The 20442-nt window shown below is 52.4% G+C and overlaps 2 protein-coding genes across 6 annotated transcripts in view; both read right to left on the bottom strand.

Annotated features, from left to right (window-relative positions):
- The window catches only part of CHD5 (chromodomain helicase DNA binding protein 5), a 71741-nt gene extending 65098 nt beyond the window's left edge, over positions 1-6643 (bottom strand). For 4 of the 5 annotated variants that reach the window (XM_059875741.1, XM_024976771.2, XM_059875740.1 and 1 more), the window contains exon 1: positions 6443-6643. In XM_059875741.1, the coding sequence (XP_059731724.1) occupies positions 6443-6521 (79 nt within the window). In that variant the 5' untranslated portion in view covers positions 6522-6643. Of the gene's footprint in view, positions 1-3192; positions 3254-6442 lie in introns of those variants that run through there. The other variant, XM_059875742.1, reaches the window with a different exon arrangement.
- Positions 6644-11867: 5224 nt separating this feature from the next.
- RPL22 (ribosomal protein L22) lies at positions 11868-19063 on the bottom strand. The gene is made up of 4 exons (XM_002694113.7): positions 19029-19063; positions 17142-17246; positions 14856-14980; positions 11868-12065 (listed from the first exon to the last, which is right to left on the bottom strand). The coding sequence occupies exons 1-4, from the start codon at positions 19038-19040 to the stop codon at positions 11921-11923; spliced, it is 387 nt and encodes a 128-aa protein (XP_002694159.1). The 5' UTR covers positions 19041-19063; the 3' UTR covers positions 11868-11920.
- Positions 19064-20442: the final 1379 nt, after the last annotated feature.

Here is a 20442-nt window from a genome sequence, read left to right as displayed (position 1 = left end):
AGAGCCCAGCCCTGCACCCCCTCTCCAGGGCATCCAGCCAGTGGTAACGTGGGAGCACGCACGCCCTGGGGTGAGGGCACCGAGGAGAAGCAGCCTCAGGACTCCTCATCCTGCTGGCTCCCAGCTCCGCCCGGCTCCCAGCTCCGCCTGGCTGCCCCACACAGCCCTTCCAGGCTGCCTGGCAGTGTCCTCCCGCACCAACCTTCCCTTCCAGGGCCCCAGGCTCCATCGATCCCAGACGGACTATAATTAGGACCCATTTGCCCTGGTCTGTCTCCCAGGCCTGGGGAGGGCACAGGGGAGGCTGCTTCAGAGACAAGACAGGGGACAGGCAGGGGACCATGAACACAGGTACCTCCTGTGGCTTTTCCCCGAGCTTATCCCCAGCCCCTCACCAACTCCCTGCACACAAGGGCTTAGCCCTGAGGGAGCCCCAGGCTGCTCGACAGGCTGCAGCCCAGGCAAGGGGGATAGGCCCTTCCCAGAGAAACACCTTACAATAATAAACAGTGGATCTACCTACCGCCTGCACCAGGCTCGAAGCAGATAGCATATGTTTGTTTATAGGACTTCATCTACTCCACACAGCAACCCAGGGAGACAGTAATATTACCCTCATTTGCAGATGAGGAAACAGGCTCCAAGGATCTCATCACTTGCCCACTTCTCAGTCTCACAGCCGGCAGGCGGCAGAGCCAGGATAGAACTCTGGTTGGTGGTCCCCATGCCTGCCCCTCCCTCCAGGTGTAGGAGCCCCCAGAACTCAGCCCTTCCCTGCACTTACTTAACAAGCATTTAAACAGCATTGCCCCTGTGCCAAGCGTGGATGTGCTCTGGGGATGCTGAGGTGACTCAGGATGGTCCCTGGTCTGGAAGGTCATCTGGGCTCCCTCGGAGGGGTGGTCTGGGCTAGTCCACCCCAAGTCCCCATGCTCTGCCCATCCCCTGCCCCTGTCCTCTGGGGAAGGACAGCCGCAGAGCCCAGAGGGGCCTGGGAAAGAGGGCAGCCCCCCAGGCAACTTAGCAAACACAAGGTGATCAGAGCAGAAGAAAAACATGATTGCGAAAGGAAGAGTTAGGTCATCTGATTCCAGGCAGCTGATGGATCTGGGGAGGCGGAGCCAGATCAAGAGCTCCATCACAGAGGTCCAGAAGAGTGAGCAAATGTCAGTGATGGGGACCCAGCTCAATGTCCCCCCTCCCCTCCAGAGCCTGGGGAGAGGGGCTCCTTCCGTTCCCCCAGGCAGGAAACAAGACCACCCGGTGACCAGGAGGAGGGACAGGGGAGCACAGGCTTCAAACCGCCGCCCCTGACTGGGGGGGCGGCCCCCAGTCCCTTCTCCCCGGAGCTCACATCTTCATCCTTAAAATGGGCCGAGTCCTGGAAATTCCCTGGTGGTCTAGTGGTTAGGATTCCACACTTCCACTGCCAAAGGCACGGGTGTGATCCCTGGTTGGGCAACTAAGATCCTCCAAGCTGAGTGACGTGGACGAAAATAAATAAATAAAAATTAAAAAACAAATGGGCCAAGCACTGCCCTTCTCACGGGATGAGGAACTAGAAACTGTGAGATGCAACTGAAGTGCTTGGCAATGGCAGGTGGGGCCCAGGGCCTCAGGGAGGTTAGGATGGTGGAACTGAAGGACTTGGGGGTTCAGGCATCGCTGGGCCAGGGCTTCTCAGGGCCACTCTAGGGCCGACCAAGGAGGGGCCACCAAGACTAAGGTTCCCATCAGTCCTTGGAATGCCCCCACACCATGGGCGTCCACAGATAATGGCAGGGGCAGGAGGAGGGGAAGTACTTCTGCCCAGGAGAGGATTAATAATTTATTTATGACATTTAACAAAACCCAGACATCACCTCATTGGCGTCTCATCAAAGAGTCAGTCCTGAGCACCACAGGCAGGCAGCAGGAGGAGGGAACAGGGCAGGCTTTTACCCTAAGGGACTGGGGCCCGGAAAGAGTGAGGAGGGAGGAGGGTGTGGGCCCAGAGCACTGCAGGGGAGGAGGAGGAAAGAGAGGCAGGAGGGAGGGGATGGGGGAGAGCCCTGGAGGGCCAGGGACACAAGAGAGACAGAGAGGGACAGCCAGAGAGAGAGGAGCAAAGACTCAGGGAAGACAGACTTGGAAAACAGACAAAGGGACAAACAGGAGGACAAAGTGAGAAGACAAACAGGGAGAGAGAAATAAGGACAGAGCCAAAGGCAGAAAGTCTCCAAAGTTCTACCTGCTAAACCCCCAGAAGGTCAGACACTATATAGTATGTTCAGTACTTGGCTCAGAGAAGGCATGCAAGAAATCTGTGTTGGGTGGGTGAGTGGATGGACGGACAGATGATGGGTGGATGGACAGATAGATGAATAGATGAATGGACCAATGGATGGGTGGATGGACTAGACAGATAAATAAACGGATGGGTGGATAGATGGATGGATGGATGGATGGATGGATTCAGTTCAGTTCAGTCACTCAGTCATGTCCAACTCTTTGTGACCCCATGGACTGCAGCACGCCAGGATGGATGGATGGATGGATAAATGGATGGATGGAGACTGGGTTGGATGGATGGATGGATGGATGATGAGTGGGTATGATGGCTAGCCAGTGGGCGGTGGGTGTATATGGCTACTTGGTCAGTTTTGTGGCTGGATGGGCAGATGTTCACAGGGTACATACATGGGTGGTTGGGTGAACAAAGGGGTGGATGATTGAATGAACGGATGAAATAATAGATCAATTGGGAATGAGAGGAGTCTCTCACAGGCCAACCCACTGGGCAAAGCGTGCTGATCACTGTGCCCTCCTCCTCTCAGCAAAACGTATTAAATATGATCAGGCTCTGACCATTTCCCCAGTGGTGGGGGAACAGGTTAAGAAAATATAGACCTTTGGGAAACATGGTGCTCTCTCCCTCTTGGTCCCTGTGCCCACAGAAGCCTAGATGGGGTCCAGTCCTGTGGGTGCACAGGCCAGTCAAGTGCCAGAGTGGTCCTACTACCCGGCCAGGAGAGAAGCTGGGCTCACCAGCTCTAGGAAACCCACCCCCGCCCCCCGACTATGTGGGATGGAAGGGCTGGGCCTACCAGGCAGGGACTTCTGAGGAAAAGGCCTGGAGTGCCAAGCCCTCTTCTCCCTTCCTCCCTACCTCCCTCCAGCCCCTCAAGCCCAGGCTCCCTGCCCCCAGCTTACCAGATGAGGGTGCATGTCTCAGAAGCATTTCCTTGGGGAAGGCAGGCAAACTGCCCCCCTTGGATGGTGCTAATTATAAGCCACACTTTATGATAGGCACCTATCATGTGCTGGGCACTGTGACCTACATGTTCCACGTGCACCATCTCACCAGTCCTCATAATAACCCCTCTATGAGGTAGCTGGTGTCACAGTACCATTCCACAAGTGGGGACACTGAGGCAGAGGGACCAGGTGTCCTGCCCAAGGTCAGGCCATGAACAAGCAGCAGAGGCGGAGCCACTGACTCTCTCGAGCCCTCTTGTGGACTAGCCCTCTGAATCCCCAAGAGACTCTGGCAGCCAGGGTCCCTGCGCCCAAGAAGCAGGGACCCTGCCCTCCTCCTCCAAGCCCCCTCCTCCTCACCCACTGGCCTCAAGGCCAGAGAGCTGGCCTGGGCAAATCTGGGTGGCAAGAACACTGCTGAAGAGGGTGGAGACAGGCGGAGTGAGGAAAGTAGATGTGACAAGTACTGAGCCCACCACAGCAGATTGAAAACTTGGAGTGACAGCTCCCAGTACACCGGCTCCCACACCAGCAAATTGCCACATGCAGGGCCCATCCCTGTGGGCCATGGTCACCAGCTCAGGTTGAGAGTTGCAGAGAGGCCGAAGTGAAGGACAGGGGCCCGGGCGGCCAGCACTTTAGGAGAGACACGAGGCCTAGGCTGAGGCTGTCATCATATCCAGAGGTCAGGGTGACCCAGGGACCCCCCCAGCCCTCAGACCCCAAGACTGTGCCCCTCTCTCCAGCACCCACAGTGCCAGGCACAGTGGGTGGTCACAGGGTCAACCTCAAGGGGGGAAGCCTACTGATACAAGTCAGCTGATGGTAATATTCCAGGGAAATACTGTCAAGAAAATGACGCATTAAAATGGGCCTGGGAATTGAGAGAAGTGGGCCTACACTCAGCCAGGAGCTGGAGACCTGAGTAGCAGGAAGGATGCAGTCGTGAGCCAGGGAATATTGGGTCTGGCAGAGGTCACAGTCAATGTTCAGGGCAGGATGGAGCCTGGGGAGTTCCAGAAGAATCTAGAAGGCTAATACATGAGCAAGAAGATAGGAAGTGGCAATGGGGGTGGAGTAGAACAGGGGTTTTGCAATCAGTTCATGCCAGTGGGCTGGGGTCTGCTTTGTGTTTACAGAGGTGACCCTGGCTGCTGAGTGGAGTATGGTCAGTGAGGACTGGTTAGGAGGCTTTGCAGTCCCCAGGTAGAGGGGACAGTGGCTGGGACCAGGGACACAGAGAAGGGCTAGGAGCTCAGAAAGGCTCAGGACACCCTCTGAAGGTGTCTCCCTGGTGTCAAGCACCTGGTCTTGTGGAAGGTAGGGTAGTCTCTGTTTGGCAGGGCTTTGAGGGGCTTCCTAGAGACCCTGGGGCCAACCCCACCCCCCACACCTGCCTGGAGCAATGGATGCAAGCAGGAGGGAGACAAGGTGGCGGGCAGGTGACTCTGGCCAAGGTCCAAGCCCTCTGGCCCTAAAGGAGTGAGCTGGGTGCCCATCAGCCTGAGGGCACTTCCCTGGCCTCCTCCTCTTCCCACTCTTGGAGCCCTGACACAACCAGAGAGATTCAAAGTGTATGGGACAGGGGGACAGAGGACCCCATCAGGGGGTTGGTGAATCCTGGAAATAAAGCTATTCAGGTACCCTCAGCTGTCCACTGCCCCCATCAATCAGTGCCACAAAGGGCCACGCCCCGAGTGCCATGCCCCGAGGAAGCCAGTAACCAGCTTTCCCTAAGCTAGCTTCCTGGGTAGAAAACAGCCCTGGGTTTCAGTGCCTGTGCTGGGCCTCTATGTTCCCTTCCAGGAAATGGGCCTAATTCCCTGGCCCCCAGGATGTAAGAGTCAACCTTGTCCAAGCAACTCCGCCCATGTGGGGCCACCTCACCCCCAATCCCCTCACCCCAGCAGGCCCTTTACAAACTTGGCCAAACTATCTGATCAGGGTGAGGCCCCAGTCACCATGTCAAAGGAAGCAAACAAGTGGGGAAGGGTGAGGAGCGCCCCCCCCAGTGGGCGTGGCCACCTGGTGGGAATCCCCTCTAGAAAGAGACAACTGCCACCTGGATCCTCCCCTTCTCACCTCCTGCACGCAGGAGTTGAGGTGCCAATGTGCGGAATACTCTCGCCCCTGGAGAAAGGGCTCCAGGGGCCAAACAGCACACTCAAGGGCGAGGAAGGGCTCCCGCAGTTCCCACAAGTCCCCTGGGAGGCCAGAAGGGGCCGTGACTTGGTGTGGGGACGCTGAGATGTGAGAGTCCTCTGGAAGGGAACGAAGACGGCCGGTCCACAGTGTGAGGCCCTGCCCAGCTGTGCCGTGAGGGGAACGTCCCAAACACATGGTGAGCAGTTAAGTAAGGAATGATCCTGCAAGGTTGCCCCTGACGCACAAACCCTGTTTTCTGCTGAATTCTGGAGAGGGATAGCAAAGGCTGGGGCGGTGGCCCTGGGAGTCAGGCCCGGAGCCAAAGCAGGGTGGGCTGGGAACGCCACTAGGCGGGCGAACGCGGGCTGGAGACGCCGGCCGGCGCTAGGGCGCGCCAGGACGACGCCGGCGGCCCGGGCAAAGTGCTCGGGAGAGGCGGTCGCGGCACCCGGCGGCCGGGAACCGGGAGCGGAGTCCGAGCCCGCGCGCCTCAGCCTGGAGCCTTCGTGGGCCCGGAGGGAAGTCGCCCCTGCCCGGGCGCTCGCCCGGTCCCCTAGTCCGTCCCGTCCTCCGCCCTCTCCGGGCCCCACCCAGCCCACCCAGGAACCGAGATAGGCCAGGTCCCGGTATCTGGTCCCGCCAGCACCCGCCGGTGCCCGCGAGGGCAAGGGTGCGCGGTGCGGGGCGAAAGCGCGGGGTGCGCGGCTCCAGCAGCAGAGCGATTCCCGCCCCCTTCAAGGGCACGCGGGCTGACCCCCGCGGCTCCGCGCCCCTTCCCCGCTTCGCGCGCCCGGCGCAGGCCCCCAGGGGTCCTCCGCCCGCGCCGTGGCCAGGGTGGCCCCGATAGTACCCGCCCTTGGCGGCCCGCGCGCCGCACCCCGGCGCTCGCCCAGCCCCGCGCCCTTGGCCGCGCGGCGCCAGCAGGGCGGGAGCGCAGCCCGCAGCCCGGCGCCCCCTCCCGCGCGCCGCCAGCGCCGCCTGCGAGGTCCAGCCCCCGGGCCCAGCCGGTCCCCGCGCCCCCCGCCGCCCCGGCCCCGAGCGCAGCCGGCGCCTTGCTCACCTGACATCTCGTCCTCGTTCTCCATATCGTCCGCGAACAGCCGCGGCAGCTCCTCCTCGGTGCCCAGCGGGCCCCGCATGCCCGGCACGGGGGGGAGGGGAGGTGGGCGCCCCCCCTCCCGCCGGGCGCGGTGCCAGCCTTAACCCGTGCGCTGCCGGACGGGCGCGCGCGGCGGCCTCGGCGGCCTCGGCGAGAAGATGGCGGCCGCCTGCCCCCCCACCCCCCCAAACCTCCACCCCCCCGTCTCGACCCCCTTCTTCTCGGCCGCCTTCGCCCAGATCCCCGCAAAGCCCGGGCTGCTCCGCCCACCGCGCCCCGAAGCCCGAGTCCCGCAGCCGGCCGAGGTGGCGGCGGCAGAGCCGGCGGCACGGCGGCACGGCGGGGGGGCGGCACACATGCCCGGATTGTGACGTCCAGTCTGGTTGCTGTGGCAACCCCATCCCATCGTTCCGGCAGCGCGACTAGTTAACAGCAGAGAACAAGTTGGGGGGACTAGTCCGGTGCCTCCGGGTGCGGGGTGGAGGACCCGGCACTCCGGCAGGGGGAGCCGTCGAGGCGCCCGCGCGCCGGGGGACCCGACGGCCAAGCGGGCAGCTGGGACTCGGGCGGCCGGGCCCAGTGGAGGGAAGGGCCGGCCCGGGCGTACCCTCGGCGGGGCCCGCTGCCACCGCCGCCCCCGCCCGGGATGGGTCCCCAAGGGCGCAGGGGCAGGGTCCCCGGAGCAGCGGGCAGTGAGCTTCCTCACTGCTCACACGCGCCCAGCCCCTGGTCGCCTAGCACCGAGCCAAACACGCTTCTATAACCCCCTTTCCAAAGAACATTCGAAGAAAAAAGCGTTCCGCACTTGGGGAAGGGCCGCTCTGGAGACAGCGGGTGTGATTCCTCCAGAAAAATCTGCAGGCTGGCTCCTCCCTCACTCCATCGCACCCGGCTCCCACCACCCACGTATCCCCTCCCAAAACGCCCCTCCTGGCCGGTCCGCTTTAAATAAATCCAGCCCCCCAGGGGTGAGATGGAACCGCGTTCCCTGTGCCCAAAACTCCCGCTCAGAAGCGACACCTGTCGCGGAGTGGGAAGGAACCGCGCCGCCAGTCCTCGGTTGTTAAAGGTGAAGATGGAGGCCAAAGCCCTGGGGAGCAAGACTGGAATTTTAAATAAGCGCTGCCAGTCTTGGCTGCAGCGAGTCTTAAAGCTACTCTAAGAACGCAAAAGTTTCAGCGAAGGACAGGCTGGCCGGCTTTCTAATCCTGGAAGAACCCGGAACCCTCACCCCACTGCCTGGGGCCAGACATCTCTGGAGGAACCCACTGGAGACCCAGTGGCGCCAGGGACCCACAGGAACCACCTGACTCGGGAAGCCCAAAGCAGCTATGAGACGGTCTCCTCTCTGGCATCCACCTCTCTGGTCTTGGCTGAACACCTGCTTCCTCCAGGTGGACAGACACCAGTACCCATGCCACACTGGCATCACCAGGCAGGCTCTCCCTTCCTGGGGCCTTTGAGGAGCCAGGAGAGTTGTGGGTGCTTGGCGAGGGCTCCCAGTGCAAGACCTCCTGAGGAGGTGGCCTGAAGATGATAGATGGCACAGGGAAGGCTGGAAAGATGTGTCCCACATTTCTCCTCTCCCTTCCCATCTAATGAATTTACAGTAAGCCTCAAACCAAAGCTCCTCCTCATTCATTCCTGGGCAAGGACAGGTCTGTCCAGCTTCCTGACAAAGTGCAGGGAGCTGGGAATACCATCTCCTGAATTGCTTTTAAACCACATTAGGAGAGATGTTGAATCCACCCTGGGCAGACACCCTGCCAGGGTCAAGGGACAGGCAGGGAGGAGGCGGGCTAAGAAAGCAAGGGCCCCTCCTGGTCTCCTGAAGCTGTATTTCACCTCCTGGGCACCTAGCTGAGGGAGCCTCAATCACAGATGCCTCAGCAGGCCTGCATTTTCCCCAGCAAGGCTGCCTTCCTCTTCCCAGACCTCCTGTCTTCCTGAAAATTAACCATCCAAGAGAAAACACTAAAAACTGCCCACTCTTTCGGCACCAGCCCTGCTCCCAGCCCTTCCCAGATGGAGGAATTAGGTCAGGGCACCTCCATAGGTCCCCTGTCCCACTGTAGAGAAGCTGGGACCTACAGTATTTCCCATCACCAGAAAGCCCTTCACCACACAGGAACCATTAACTGTGGCTCCAGTTCCCAAGATGAGGTTGAGAAAGTCAGATATCTTTCAACCAAGAAGAGTTCCAGCTGCTTAATTTGGCAAATCAGAGTCGAGATGTTCATCAGTCATCATCCTCCACCGTAACTAGAGCAGCCCTTTCTGTTACTTGAGAAAAACCCACACGGCAAAGAAGATCCAGCACAACCAAAAAAAAAAGAATATATTGGCTCTGTCCAAGGTTACCAAGCAAAGGCCATGGTACTGCCAAATCTGTGGTTGTCTTGTCAGGGACCCACCTCCTAGGGGTGTGCCCCCTCACAGGAAAGGGTCAGAACGACCCTACATACAGCCTTGAGAAGTTTGGGGGCAAGTCAGAAGACGGGCCAGGCAGCAAAAGGGAGACAAAAGCAGACTGCCAAAGCCAGTTTCCAGGCTCCCCTGAGCCTATCAGTGGCTGGAGGACCATTATCAACTTACGGGAGTGCTGCTCACCTTCCAAGATACCAAATGAGCCCTAAGAATGCTGAGGTCTAAATGCCCCATTAATTTTGACCAATTGTCTTAAAATTAAGTATTTGATATGATCAAACTGTCCCACTTTCTCCATGTCTGTGACACGTTTCTGAACACCACAGTGCTAGGCACCACTGATTAGCTGCTGCTGCTGCTGCTGTTACTAAGTCGCTTCAGTAGTGTCCGACTCTGTGCGACCCCATAGACGGCAGCCCACCAGGCTCCCCTGTCCCTGGGATTCTCCAGGCAAGAACACTGGAGTGGGTTGCCATTTCCTCCTCCAATGCATGAAAGTGAAAAGTGAAAGTGAAGTCGCTCAGTCGTGTCTGACTCTTAGCAGTCCCATGGACTGCAGCCTACCAGGCTCCTCTGTCCATGGGATTTTCCAGGCAAGAGTACTGGAGTGGGGTGCCATTGCTTTCTCCACTGATTAGCTGGAACTCATCTATTTTAACACAAGGCTCCTCCTGAAATGCTGCAAGGATGACATGACTCAGAAAAGCACAACTTCACCACTGAAGGAGTCACAGGGTGTGTGTTGGGGCTGGGGGTCCACAGGGGCCTTTGAAAGGAAAACAAAGTTAAAACTTTTGTTAACAGCTGGTATTGATCAAGCCAAGGGTGAAGTGGAGTTGGAGTCAGCTGAGAACAAGACTGTACCAACTTCCTACTTCACTACCTGCACGAACTTAAATCTCAGCTTCAAACTCTCCATGACCTAATCTTTTCCTGTGCCTTGATCAGGCAGGTGAGTCACGAGGCAAGACAGATCAAAAGAAAATTGGTCTAAAATGCAGCCCAGGCCCAGCTGGTATAATGGGTGCCAAGTAATTCAAGTTCACATCACACCCATCAGAAAAAGTCATGTGTTTGCCAAGTTATTTCTCTGGCTCTGGGTCTGAAGAAATTCTACATGGAGAGTTTGGTTATAGTACTCTCCAGAACCTGAGGCACAGCAACGTAACTAAGGTGAAGAAAGAGGGAATAAAATATACATGTTCTTATCAAACTTAATGAAGTTCAAGGTCATTGCTGGTACAGCAGGACAACCAATTTTTCTGTTGCTAAACAGATTAACATGCAGTCCTTAAAAAAATATCCTTGCACAATAATAGTAGCCATGTGTTAGCCACTTTAGTATGTGATCAGAAGTCAAAATACAAGAGTTAAAAAAGGCACAGAAAACCCAAGAAGTTTCCATTTTATTACAAATTTTAAATCCTGGGAATAGTTTAAAAGAAAAAACTTATATACTAATTTCAGCCCAGGGATAATTTTTTACAATCAAACTAAGGTTTCTATAATGGAACATCAATGCAACAAACAAGTACAATTTGCAAACCCAAGTCACAACCTTGCTAACAAAGTTAATAATCATAGTAAGGGACAGTACCAAAGAGCTTCAGTTAAATTTGAAAGAAACCCTGCCTTCTCTAGAACAGAATCATGCAAATAATTCTGCTCCAAGAAATTTGCATAGAAAGAAAATGGTACTTTACCACAAATGAAATCACAAACCCTCAATGTTAAAGTCAACTCAAAAAGCACCAAATGTTAACATTTCTAGCTATGCAACTAGCAAGAACGTTAAGAATTGCAGGTGTGGAAATGAACCATAGGCAAGCTCTGGAAAACCATGAATTTGTTATGTCACCTTAAGACAATGCACTTTTCCTGCAGAACGGTTTAGACTTAAGGAGGGCACTTTAAGGTATCAGGTCCTCTTCTCCCTCTTGATCCTATCAGCAAGTCACATCTTTACAATCTTGTTAATGACCTTGGATCTCTAGCCTCTACACACAGGGCAACAGAACCCATTGTGGGAATGGTATGGTGGGAACACTGCCTTCAATTTAGTCTGTAGAATGACTTTTAAGTCCAGCTGTGGCCTAAACGGCATGAAGTGACTTTCCCTGGGCATCTGGACACTTCTCTTCAGCCTGAGTAGTCTCCCAGGCCCTCCCCTTCACACCCAAACCCAAGACTTCAGAGCTCTGGGCATCAAAGAATTCCAATCCCAACCCATGTATCTATCCCACAGATCCTCACCCACTTCTGGAATCTCCACTACACCTCATCTCCAGCTCCCCCTGCTGGGGTCAGAATGACAGTTCGCTGCAAAGACTTGCAGAAACAATTATTTTACAAATTCCTATAGTGTAGACCTTTCCTTAATCCAACACCTGGGACTTTTAAAAGAGCCACTCCTCAGACCCTTTCCTGAGGGGGACAGAATACAAGACAACACTGAAGGACCACATTTTACTTCCATGGGAAGAAAAAGGGTTAGCATACATAGTAACCATGTGTATCAAGAGTAATTTATGATCACATAATGAAGACAGAATCACAAAACTGCCCCAGAACCCTGCATTTCTTCGACACTGCCACTTTTCCAAAACAAGAGAACCTCAAAATCAAGTCCCTGGTTCTGCCTGCAGTGAATCGGGAGTTGCCACGTTTGTATTCCTCAGTCTTTGAGAGGTACCAAATGGAACTGACTCACCCTTTTTCTGTAAAATAGTAACTGACTCACCCCCAATCCCCATGCCCTCCTCCACCTACTCAGTGTCACACAAGAGTCAGTTCCCTCGAAGGAGCCTTAGCTCTGTTTTGCTATTTCTACCACAAGAATTGAAATCTTTAAGCAGAAAAAAAGTTTAAAAACAAGTGAGAGGCAGCCCAGGTGAAGCCTTTTTACTAAGATTTCCAATTTTGTTCAGTCCACACTGCAGAGATACAAGGAAAACCACCATTTCAGTTGATAAATTTTATTTAAGAACTTATACAAATATTCCAGATTGAGTTTTAATCCTCATCTTCCTCCTCTTCTTCATCTTGATTAATCTGGAAGTAACGCAATTCGTAACTTTCTTTGCTGTTAGCGACTACGCGTAACCAATCTCGTAGATTATTCTTCTTCAAATATTTTTTGGTAAGATATTTCAAATACCTGCAGAGAAAGAACACTTGAGAACTCCACTAGACACAAGACCTTCTGATATTCTGAAATACTCTAACTTTTATGAAACTTGTGCATTCAAAGTCACTACAATTCAAGGTATTTTCCCATGGTTCAAAAAATGGCAGTTGGGAAATATACCCAGTCACTGTTCTAATGAGAATAAACATCATCCACATTTCTTCTAACTAACCTGGCCATAAAAATGAGAACAGATTAAGATGTGACCACTGTCCATAAAACAAGAGCCATCACCTATAAAATGGTTTGTAGTGACCACTGGGGAAAGAGATCAAGGTGATCACTTGGAAGCTAAGCACACAATCTTAATATCTTTTATTGAGAAACTGCTGGGTTCCTAACAAGCTCCAAGTACTTCACCTCATTGACTAAAACCTCCTTTTGAGGTTGCTGCTTCCTGGGACCGCAGCTCAGGGCCTTGTCACATTCTCACTCCCATTTTGAGATGCCCATCTCCCAACCCCCCTCCCCATCCACCCACTGCTTAACTGCCCTGACTCGAGCTGTCCACTTAAGCACCTGGCCTTAGTCCACTTGCCCAGTGGCCACCTGAGCCTGCGTGAGCTAAGCCTCAACCCCAAACACCATTGTCAGGAAACCGTTCAACCTAAAGGCAACAATGGCTCTTATGCTCAACACAAAGCCCACAATCCTGCTCTCTCATCCATCTGCTTATGAGGCCCTGGGGTTTATCTATTCTGGCATCTTCCCAGAACCGTAAAGAGGGAATAGAAGGTTCAGCAAACCCATCACTGGGCAAGTTAGTCTTTCTAGACCTCAGTGTCACCCTCTATAAAACAGGTCTCAAGATACTCACCATCTCTTCAGACTGGTACAAGGGCTAAATGAGATGCACTGGCAAACTCTGGCATTTTAGATGGGACCAAGTGTTAACAAACCGAGAAACCCGACCCCTCCCGGAAACAAACACTGTTCCACTGTGTTACTCACGTCAACCAAGCAATCTTCACAAAGATGTGAAGATCTCAGTTCAATTCTACCCACTTTTCCCTACATAAAAATAAAACAATTTGGTCGTTTCACCTACAAAGTATTCTCTTTTATTTCCATTTACTATTTCTACTATATTATATCCAGGTAAAGTGGGTTAATTCAAAAGTTTAGGTGGCTTAGTGTTTTCATAATAGAATATGGGGGGAAGCTAGGTTAAAACACACAAGTTCAGAGATAAGCAAGGAATGTTCCACTGGTCCCTGGTGGTCCAGTGGTTAAGACTCCAAGCTTCCACTGCAGGGGGCACGCATTTGATCCCTGGTCAAGAACTAGATCCTGGGTCAAGAACTGGATCCCACTTGGTGTGTCCAAAAGAACGTTCTAGATTAGGAGCTCCTTGAATGTTTCAAGAAAACATAGTTCTAACAGATCAGGTTCTTTTCCTTCCCTACTTGGCAAACAAGAGAAAGTCTGTGAAAACTGAAGTGACATGTGTTAGGAGACATTCTCACACTAGGTCAGGAGATTTGGAAACAGACCACAGGCTCTTCCCTGCGAGCTCAGCAGAGGCTGGTGGGGGAGGTGTTAAGTACACCTTGGAGGCCCTTCGGTTATCCCGTCTCTCATGCCATCTAACTGCCTTCTGCACACGTGAAATAACTCAGCCAGGCAGAAGGGGAGTAATTCAGGGACTTCTCTGGCAGGCCAGTGGTTAGAACTCCATGCTTCCACTGCTGGGGGCCTCGGTTCAATTCCTGATCAGGGGACTAAGATTCCACAAGTCACACAGCCAGAAAAAAAAGGAGTAATTCACTTAGCTTTAAAGTCATCTCTCTTTTTTTAATTTAAATTTTTTTTTAACACCAAAAACATTTTGTATCAGGATAGTCAAGTAACAATGTTGTGATAGTTTCAGATGAATAGTGAAGGGACCCAGCCATTTACTGACTAATTTAGTTAAAAACATAAGCAAAGGGGAATTCCCTGGTGGTTCACTGGTTAGGACATAGCACTCTCACTGCCAAGGGTAAGGGTTCAACCCCTGGTCTGGGAACTAAGATCCTGCCAACCACGTGGTATGGACCAAAAAAATAAATAAATGGGCCTACAGGAATTAAATGAGGTGGCTTCAGTCTAAACTGAGACTTCTGATCCCTCATCTAATTCTGGTAGCATTTACAGGAAAAAAAGCCTAGTGTTGCTGCAGTCCACAGGGTTGAAAAGAGTGGGATACGACTTAGCAACTAAACAAAAGGGAAAAAAAAAAAACAGAATAAAAATGAAAGCTCTTCAAAGTGATCTAGAGGCAAAGGCAGGCTCACTTTTAAGAATACAATCTAAGCAAGTCTGAGCATCTTTACTGCTGGAAATCCTTTAGCCCAAAGGTCCCCAAACCCCAGGCCGTGAGACTTGTCTGGTCCAAAGCCTGATAGGAAATGGGCCACAGAGCACGATGTGAGCAGCGGGCCAGACAGCGAAGTTCCCCATGGCTTGTATTACTGCCAGAACCATTCCCCCAGCCATGGAAAAACTGTCTTCCAGAAAACTGGTCCTTGGTGCCAAAAAGGCTGGGGACCACTGCTTTAGGCTGTGGAAAACAAAACTGCAGAAAGCTACCAAGAGCTGAATACTTTTAACTACCATAGTAACATTCGTTCATTCACCGCCCCTCACGCTGGACACTGCTCCAGAAGTTAACAGAGGCAACCACAAAGCAAATGACTTTGCAGGGAGCAACCTTCCTGGCCAGGGTGGGTGGGAACCTTAGCTGAGGACACGGACAAGTAATGCCTCCCCTTCCCATACCTTTTGGAAAAGGGCACCTCGGAAGTTACAGTAATCTTGCTCTTGCTTCTTTCAATTGTTACAACACCGCCGCCCAGGTTGCCAGCTTTTCCATTCACCTTGATCCTCTCCTGAAGAAACTGCTCCTGTAGAAATCATCAAATGGACCAGATAGTGAGGAGACTAGTTCACCCACATCACCAGCAAAACACTTTTAAATTTTATTTGTCTTCTTCTGATAAAGAATCCACCTGCAATGTGGGAGACCTGGGTTCAATTCTGGGGTTGGGAAGATCCTCTGGAGAAGGGAAAGGCTACCCACTCCAGTATTCTGGCCTAGAGAACTCCATGGACTGTATAGTTCATGGGGTCGCAAAAAGTTGGACATGACTGAACCACTTTCACACACCACTTATTTTTAATTTTTTGGCCACGCCACATGGCATGTGGGATCTTAGTTCTCTGACCAGGGATTGAACCCACAACCCCTGCATTGGAAGCATAGAGCCCTAACCACTGGACCATCCCAAAAGTCCCAAAATATTTTTTTATACTCCTATCTCTAAGCATATAGCTGATTATATGTCCAGTCTCTGACTCTTGGGTCACAGGTAAAGAGTAGACAGGAAACCTAGGCCCAAACTTACAACTGTAGATATAGGCAACCAAAATGGCAAGCAGCCTCTGAACCTAAGACATGTAAAGCAGTGTCCTCAGTGTGATCGGAGAAAATAAATCTTCAACCAAGCAGAACAAAAACATACAGCAACCAGAGCAATTACACATCTATCTGCTGAGGGGCCACGTGCACCAGCACTGAACAGCAGGAGGGACACTGGCCCAGAAGCTCAGAGATGGGACTCTGGGAAAATCCCAGAGGAAGCTGGGCTGGTCATTCACCTCTTGGACCAAAAAGGAGGACTTTTACGGTTTTCTTGATATTGCAATGACAGGAAGGCCCTTCAGCTCCCATCCCTACAGTCCTCTATTTAAAAACTCCAATCTGGGGACTTTCCTGCTGGTACTAGGACTCTGAGCTTCCACTGTAGGGAACATGGATTCAATCCCTGGTCAGGGAACTAAGATCCCAAATACTGCACAACACAGCCAAAAAAAAAAAAACCCACCAATATACAACATGTTAACTGTCAACAGGAGGTGTGATGAGGTCAGAAATCTTGACTTTCGTGTCTTAGATTAATAAACAACTCCTGTTTTCTATCCAAAGGAGGAACCTAAAAGGAAGACAGTCATATACACATATTGAGAGACAGTGGAGGGAATAATGGCAGAACAGGGCCATCAGACACAATGTGGAAGAAGCTACAAGTTAGGAGGGACAAGAGGCCCCAGAGAAAAGCAAGAAGACAGAAGGAACACGGAGCCACGGAGGGACCTCCTGCAGGCCAGGCCAGGGCCACGGCAGGCATCTACAAGAGGGCAGTCAACTACAGGCTACCCAGACACCATACTTTGTAAGTCGTGGCCACAGGCCAAGCTGCTAATTTTTTAATTTGAAAATTATTCTTGTTGTAATGATATTAATCTTGGCAATAGTTGACTCTGGAGACTTTAGAGAAAATGTCAACTTAGGGCTCTGCACAACAGTATGTCTAAACTCCCCCAAGCTCTGCTTGGCTATGGAGAAGAAAAGTGTAAAATGCCAAAACCAAGTTGCAGATTCCAAAATGTGGCAGCTGGGTTCATTTTTCTAGATTTAGGTGAAATAGAGGAGTATTAGGGGATGGGGCCAACATGAGGGCAAAAAAATCAGTACAGAGCAAGGTCTGAAAAAATCCAAGCTACAATTACAAATCAGCAAGCAGGATATTTTCACATGAATACTGAAGCTCTGATGCTTAATACAACAGAAAGCTCAAGGAGATGCTGTCCTCTGTCCAAGGCCCCCGAACCAAGCATCAGGCCCAGGGCACAGGAAGCCCCTGGGCCCAAAACGTCAGTGTCAGGGCCAAGCTTACACCTAAACACACCTAAGTGCAGAGGAGATGCTGGATCCAAGGAAGTTCACCTGATAAATTTTAAGTAAAATCTTTTTGGAAACCGAAGAAGAAAATGTGGCCCTCTGGCAGTGACTTGCTCCACTGCATCTCCTTTACTCTTCACCACTGTCACACCCCTGAGAAAGCAAGGCTTAGAACCAGAACCAGACAGAGATCCAGAGTCGAACCCAACAGCAAGAACTGCAGAGCAGCCTGAGCCTACAAACAAACAGGCTCCAGTATGTCTTCTCAGCAATATCCGAAAGGGTTCGCTACTGTCCAGGGTGGCATCAGCGGGGTAACTTACAAAATTGGCAGCATCCATGATTCCATCTTCTACAGGGTGGGTACAGTCCAGAGTGAATTTTAGGACTTGCTTCTTTTTTTTGCCCCCCTTCGCCACAAGCTTTTTCTAAGAAAAGGATACAAATGATAAGAGAGATAAAGCCATAACCAGTCAAAAACAAAAAAAAAATTAACAAAGTGGAAAGACCAGAACTGTAAAAGTACACACAAATGCAAAAACCATGGGATTCTGTTCCCCTGCTAGGTGCCAAGAATGGAGGATAGATAACACTCAAGATGCTGCTCTGGGGTCATGCCCTCTAGAAGAGGAAACTCATTACAGCACTCTTTTCCCATTTACACTTTCCAGCATCCCTGGTTTCTAGGGGAATAATGGAAGGTCTGTTAGCTTAAGAACTACAATAAAAGAAACGTTTCCTTTTATTCATTCTAAAATTTCCAAAATAAAGAAACACTCACTTGTCTTCTTCCAGGATTAAGGCACAGGCATGAAAATGCCTTGCATACCTAAAACAGTTTTAATCTGAATTGACTACATATCCTAACTTTTCCGACTCAGGGGCAATCCAGTTGATCTGTTTTTTCCCTTCATCCTGTCTCATCTACTTTCTCAGGACAGTGACCAGAACCACACATCCTAGCAGCCCATCCAACCCCAAATGCCTTGAACAAGGGTCTAGCTAATTACAACAAGACTGTTGAGAATTTCTGGTCTTTTGACTGATTTAATCTCTGAATGAGCACTTTCAAACCACCAGTTTAGCTACAAGGTTCCAGCTCCTTCATTCTCACAAAGATCCTTGTATAAATATTCTCCCTCTACAAATTCCAACTCCAATTTAAAAAAAAAAAGCACTTGGACAACATACTTACCTGTAGTTGCAAGAACACATTTCACATCCTTTCCTGTCTCAAAGAACTTCACCTAAAACTTGTATTAACTGGATGAATTTTTCAAACACTTAGGCTTCGACAAAAGTCACTCATTCTTTTCCTTCCTAACATGTCTTCCTAGTAACAATCACAGGGGCTGCTTTAAGCCCCGGAAACACACAATCAGCAAGAAGACCTGCCGGCAGGATATGGGCTCCATACCCCCCACACCATGGTTTTAAATCAAAAACATACAAACGCCTAAAAGCATTAAAGGCCCACCCAGGCAGAAAGCTGGAGATGAGCCCAAACTGTTAATAAAGGTGTCCCAACAAAGAAGGGTAGGGAAACTTTCTCCAAGTAACCTGGGAGGAGACCATCTGCAGCCAGTGACATGAGGGCGCCACACGGCCCAGGCTCAGCCTGGCCGATACAGAATCCAAATGGGCCCCCGCCGGACACCAGAAAGGGTCTGCAGAGCTGCGCCCTGAAGATCTAACTTTCTCCGGAGACGCGAAAGGGTCCTCTAGCCCAGGCCTCCTCGTGAGAACTGGCCAGCGAGCCCTCCGTTCGTGGACCCTGACACTGATCCCGAGTCCCGGAATAGGCTTTCCGGTTGCGCACGGTCCCCGAGAGTGGCAGGTCCCCTCCTTCCCCTCCCTCCGCCCAGGTAACCGGGCCCAGGCCTCGGCTGCCTTACGCCGGCTCCAAGGTTCGCTGACCAGCCCAGGCTGCAATCTCAGTCCCCCAGCTCCCTGCTGACCACAGGCAAGAGCCCAAGCCCGAGCGGCAGCTTCCGAAAGCCCCAGATCTCCCCCTCGAGCCTCGGGCCGCGGCCTCCTCCGCCCACAACGTGCGGGGATCGGCGGCCACACTGGCTCACTCCTGCAGGCCTGCTAGCCAGGCCCGGGTAGGACGATGCTGAGCGCCGTCCGCCAAGAGCCAGGTAGGGGCCGGGCCGGTGAGGCCCACGTGCCTCCCCCAGAGCCGAGGCCTCACGCGGAGCCATACTAACCACAGGCGCCATGGCGGTAGCGGAGGCAGAAAGGGAGGTGAGCGAACTACGCAGACGCAAAGAGGCCGCAGCGCGCAGAGCACGCAGGGCTCAGGCCGTACTAATCTCTCTGCCACGCTCCTCGGTCGCCACTGTCTTGCCCCGTTCTGTACTCTCGGGGAGCGATTGTTTTTACCTGAATGCAAAAACCCATCGTCTCACGCCCCTCCCACCCAGGATTGTAGTGGGAGGGAGGAAGCCGAGTAGCCTGTCCTACTGCGAAGGATCGGAGGGGGGAGCCTGACTAGACGAGCCCGAAGAGAAATAAAGGGGTTCGCTCTACTCTTGACAGTCTTTAAAAAAATGAATAAGGAGATTCAATAAACCGCCAATAACCAGGTAGTGGGATGGGAATCGAACCCACTAACTTGGGGAGGTGAGGCCTAATTTGGGGTCCTAATGTCCGAGAGCACTTGGCTTCTTCCTACCCAAAGTCCCAATCAGGAAGCGGGTGCGCAAGGGGCTGCTTCCTGGTGCTAACCCTTTTGGCTGCAGTCAGGTACGCTCTCCACCACCTCAGACTCAATCTGCCCATCCTCGGATCATCCTAGCTTTCCAGCTCATCTCTTCTGGTGCGTACTAAGCCGCTTCAGTCGTGTCCGACTCTTTGAGACCCTATGGACTGTAGCCCGACAGGCTCCTCTGTCCGTGGGATTCTCCAGGCAAGAATATTGGAGTGGGCCGACCCAGGGATTGAACCTGAGTCTCTTAGGTCTCTTGCATTGGCAGGCAGGTTCTTTATCACTAGCGCCATCTGGGAAGTCCCTCATCCCTTCTAGTTTCCCAGCTTCAAAAATTCATCTGCCAGCGCTCCTCACGGAGAAGGCAATGGCACCCCACTCCAGTACTCTTGCCTGGAAAATCCCATGGATGGAGGAGCCTGGTAGGCTGCAGTCCATGGGGTCGCTCAGAGTCGGACACGATTGAGCGACTTCTTTCACTTTTCACTTTCATGCATTGGAGAAGGAAGTGGCAGCCCATTCCAGTGTTCTTGCCTGGAGAATCCCAGGGACGGGGGAGCCTGGTGGGCTGCCGTCTATGGGGTCACCCAGAGTCGGACATGACTGAAGCGACTTAGCAGCAGCAGCAGCAGCAGCAGCAGCGCTCCCCATACTGGCATACAGACAGGAATCACCTGGGAATCTCATTCCAGATTCCAATGCAGTGGGTCTCATTGGCCTGAGATCCTGCGTTTCATGAGAGCTCCCAGGAGATACTGCTGTTGCTGCTGCTAGTCCACGGACCAAAGTTGAGTGGCAAGGGGTCTTCATCCCCAGACCTACCGTTCCACGTGAGGGACTACTTTCAGTCCTTCATGTCCTTGCTGTTAGGGGAAACACTGACTGGAACCGCCCACTTTAGCCAGGCACCATAG

The sequence above is a fragment of the Bos taurus genome, chromosome 16 (genome assembly GCF_002263795.3).
Source record: "Bos taurus isolate L1 Dominette 01449 registration number 42190680 breed Hereford chromosome 16, ARS-UCD2.0, whole genome shotgun sequence".
NCBI classification, from domain to species: Eukaryota; Metazoa; Chordata; class Mammalia; order Artiodactyla; family Bovidae; genus Bos; species Bos taurus.
This window is presented reverse-complemented; position numbering and strand designations above follow the sequence as displayed.

What these genes read in the sequence shown, in the direction of transcription:
- RPL22 (XM_002694113.7), bottom strand. An exon ending in TCATGGATGCTGCCAATTTT is followed by an intron (nt 14,981 to 17,141) that starts GTAAGTTACCCC and finishes TGATTTCTACAG; the next exon opens with GAGCAGTTTCTTCAGGAGAG. An exon ending in GAGGTGCCCTTTTCCAAAAG is followed by an intron (nt 12,066 to 14,855) that starts GTATGGGAAGGG and finishes CTTTCTCTGCAG; the next exon opens with GTATTTGAAATATCTTACCA.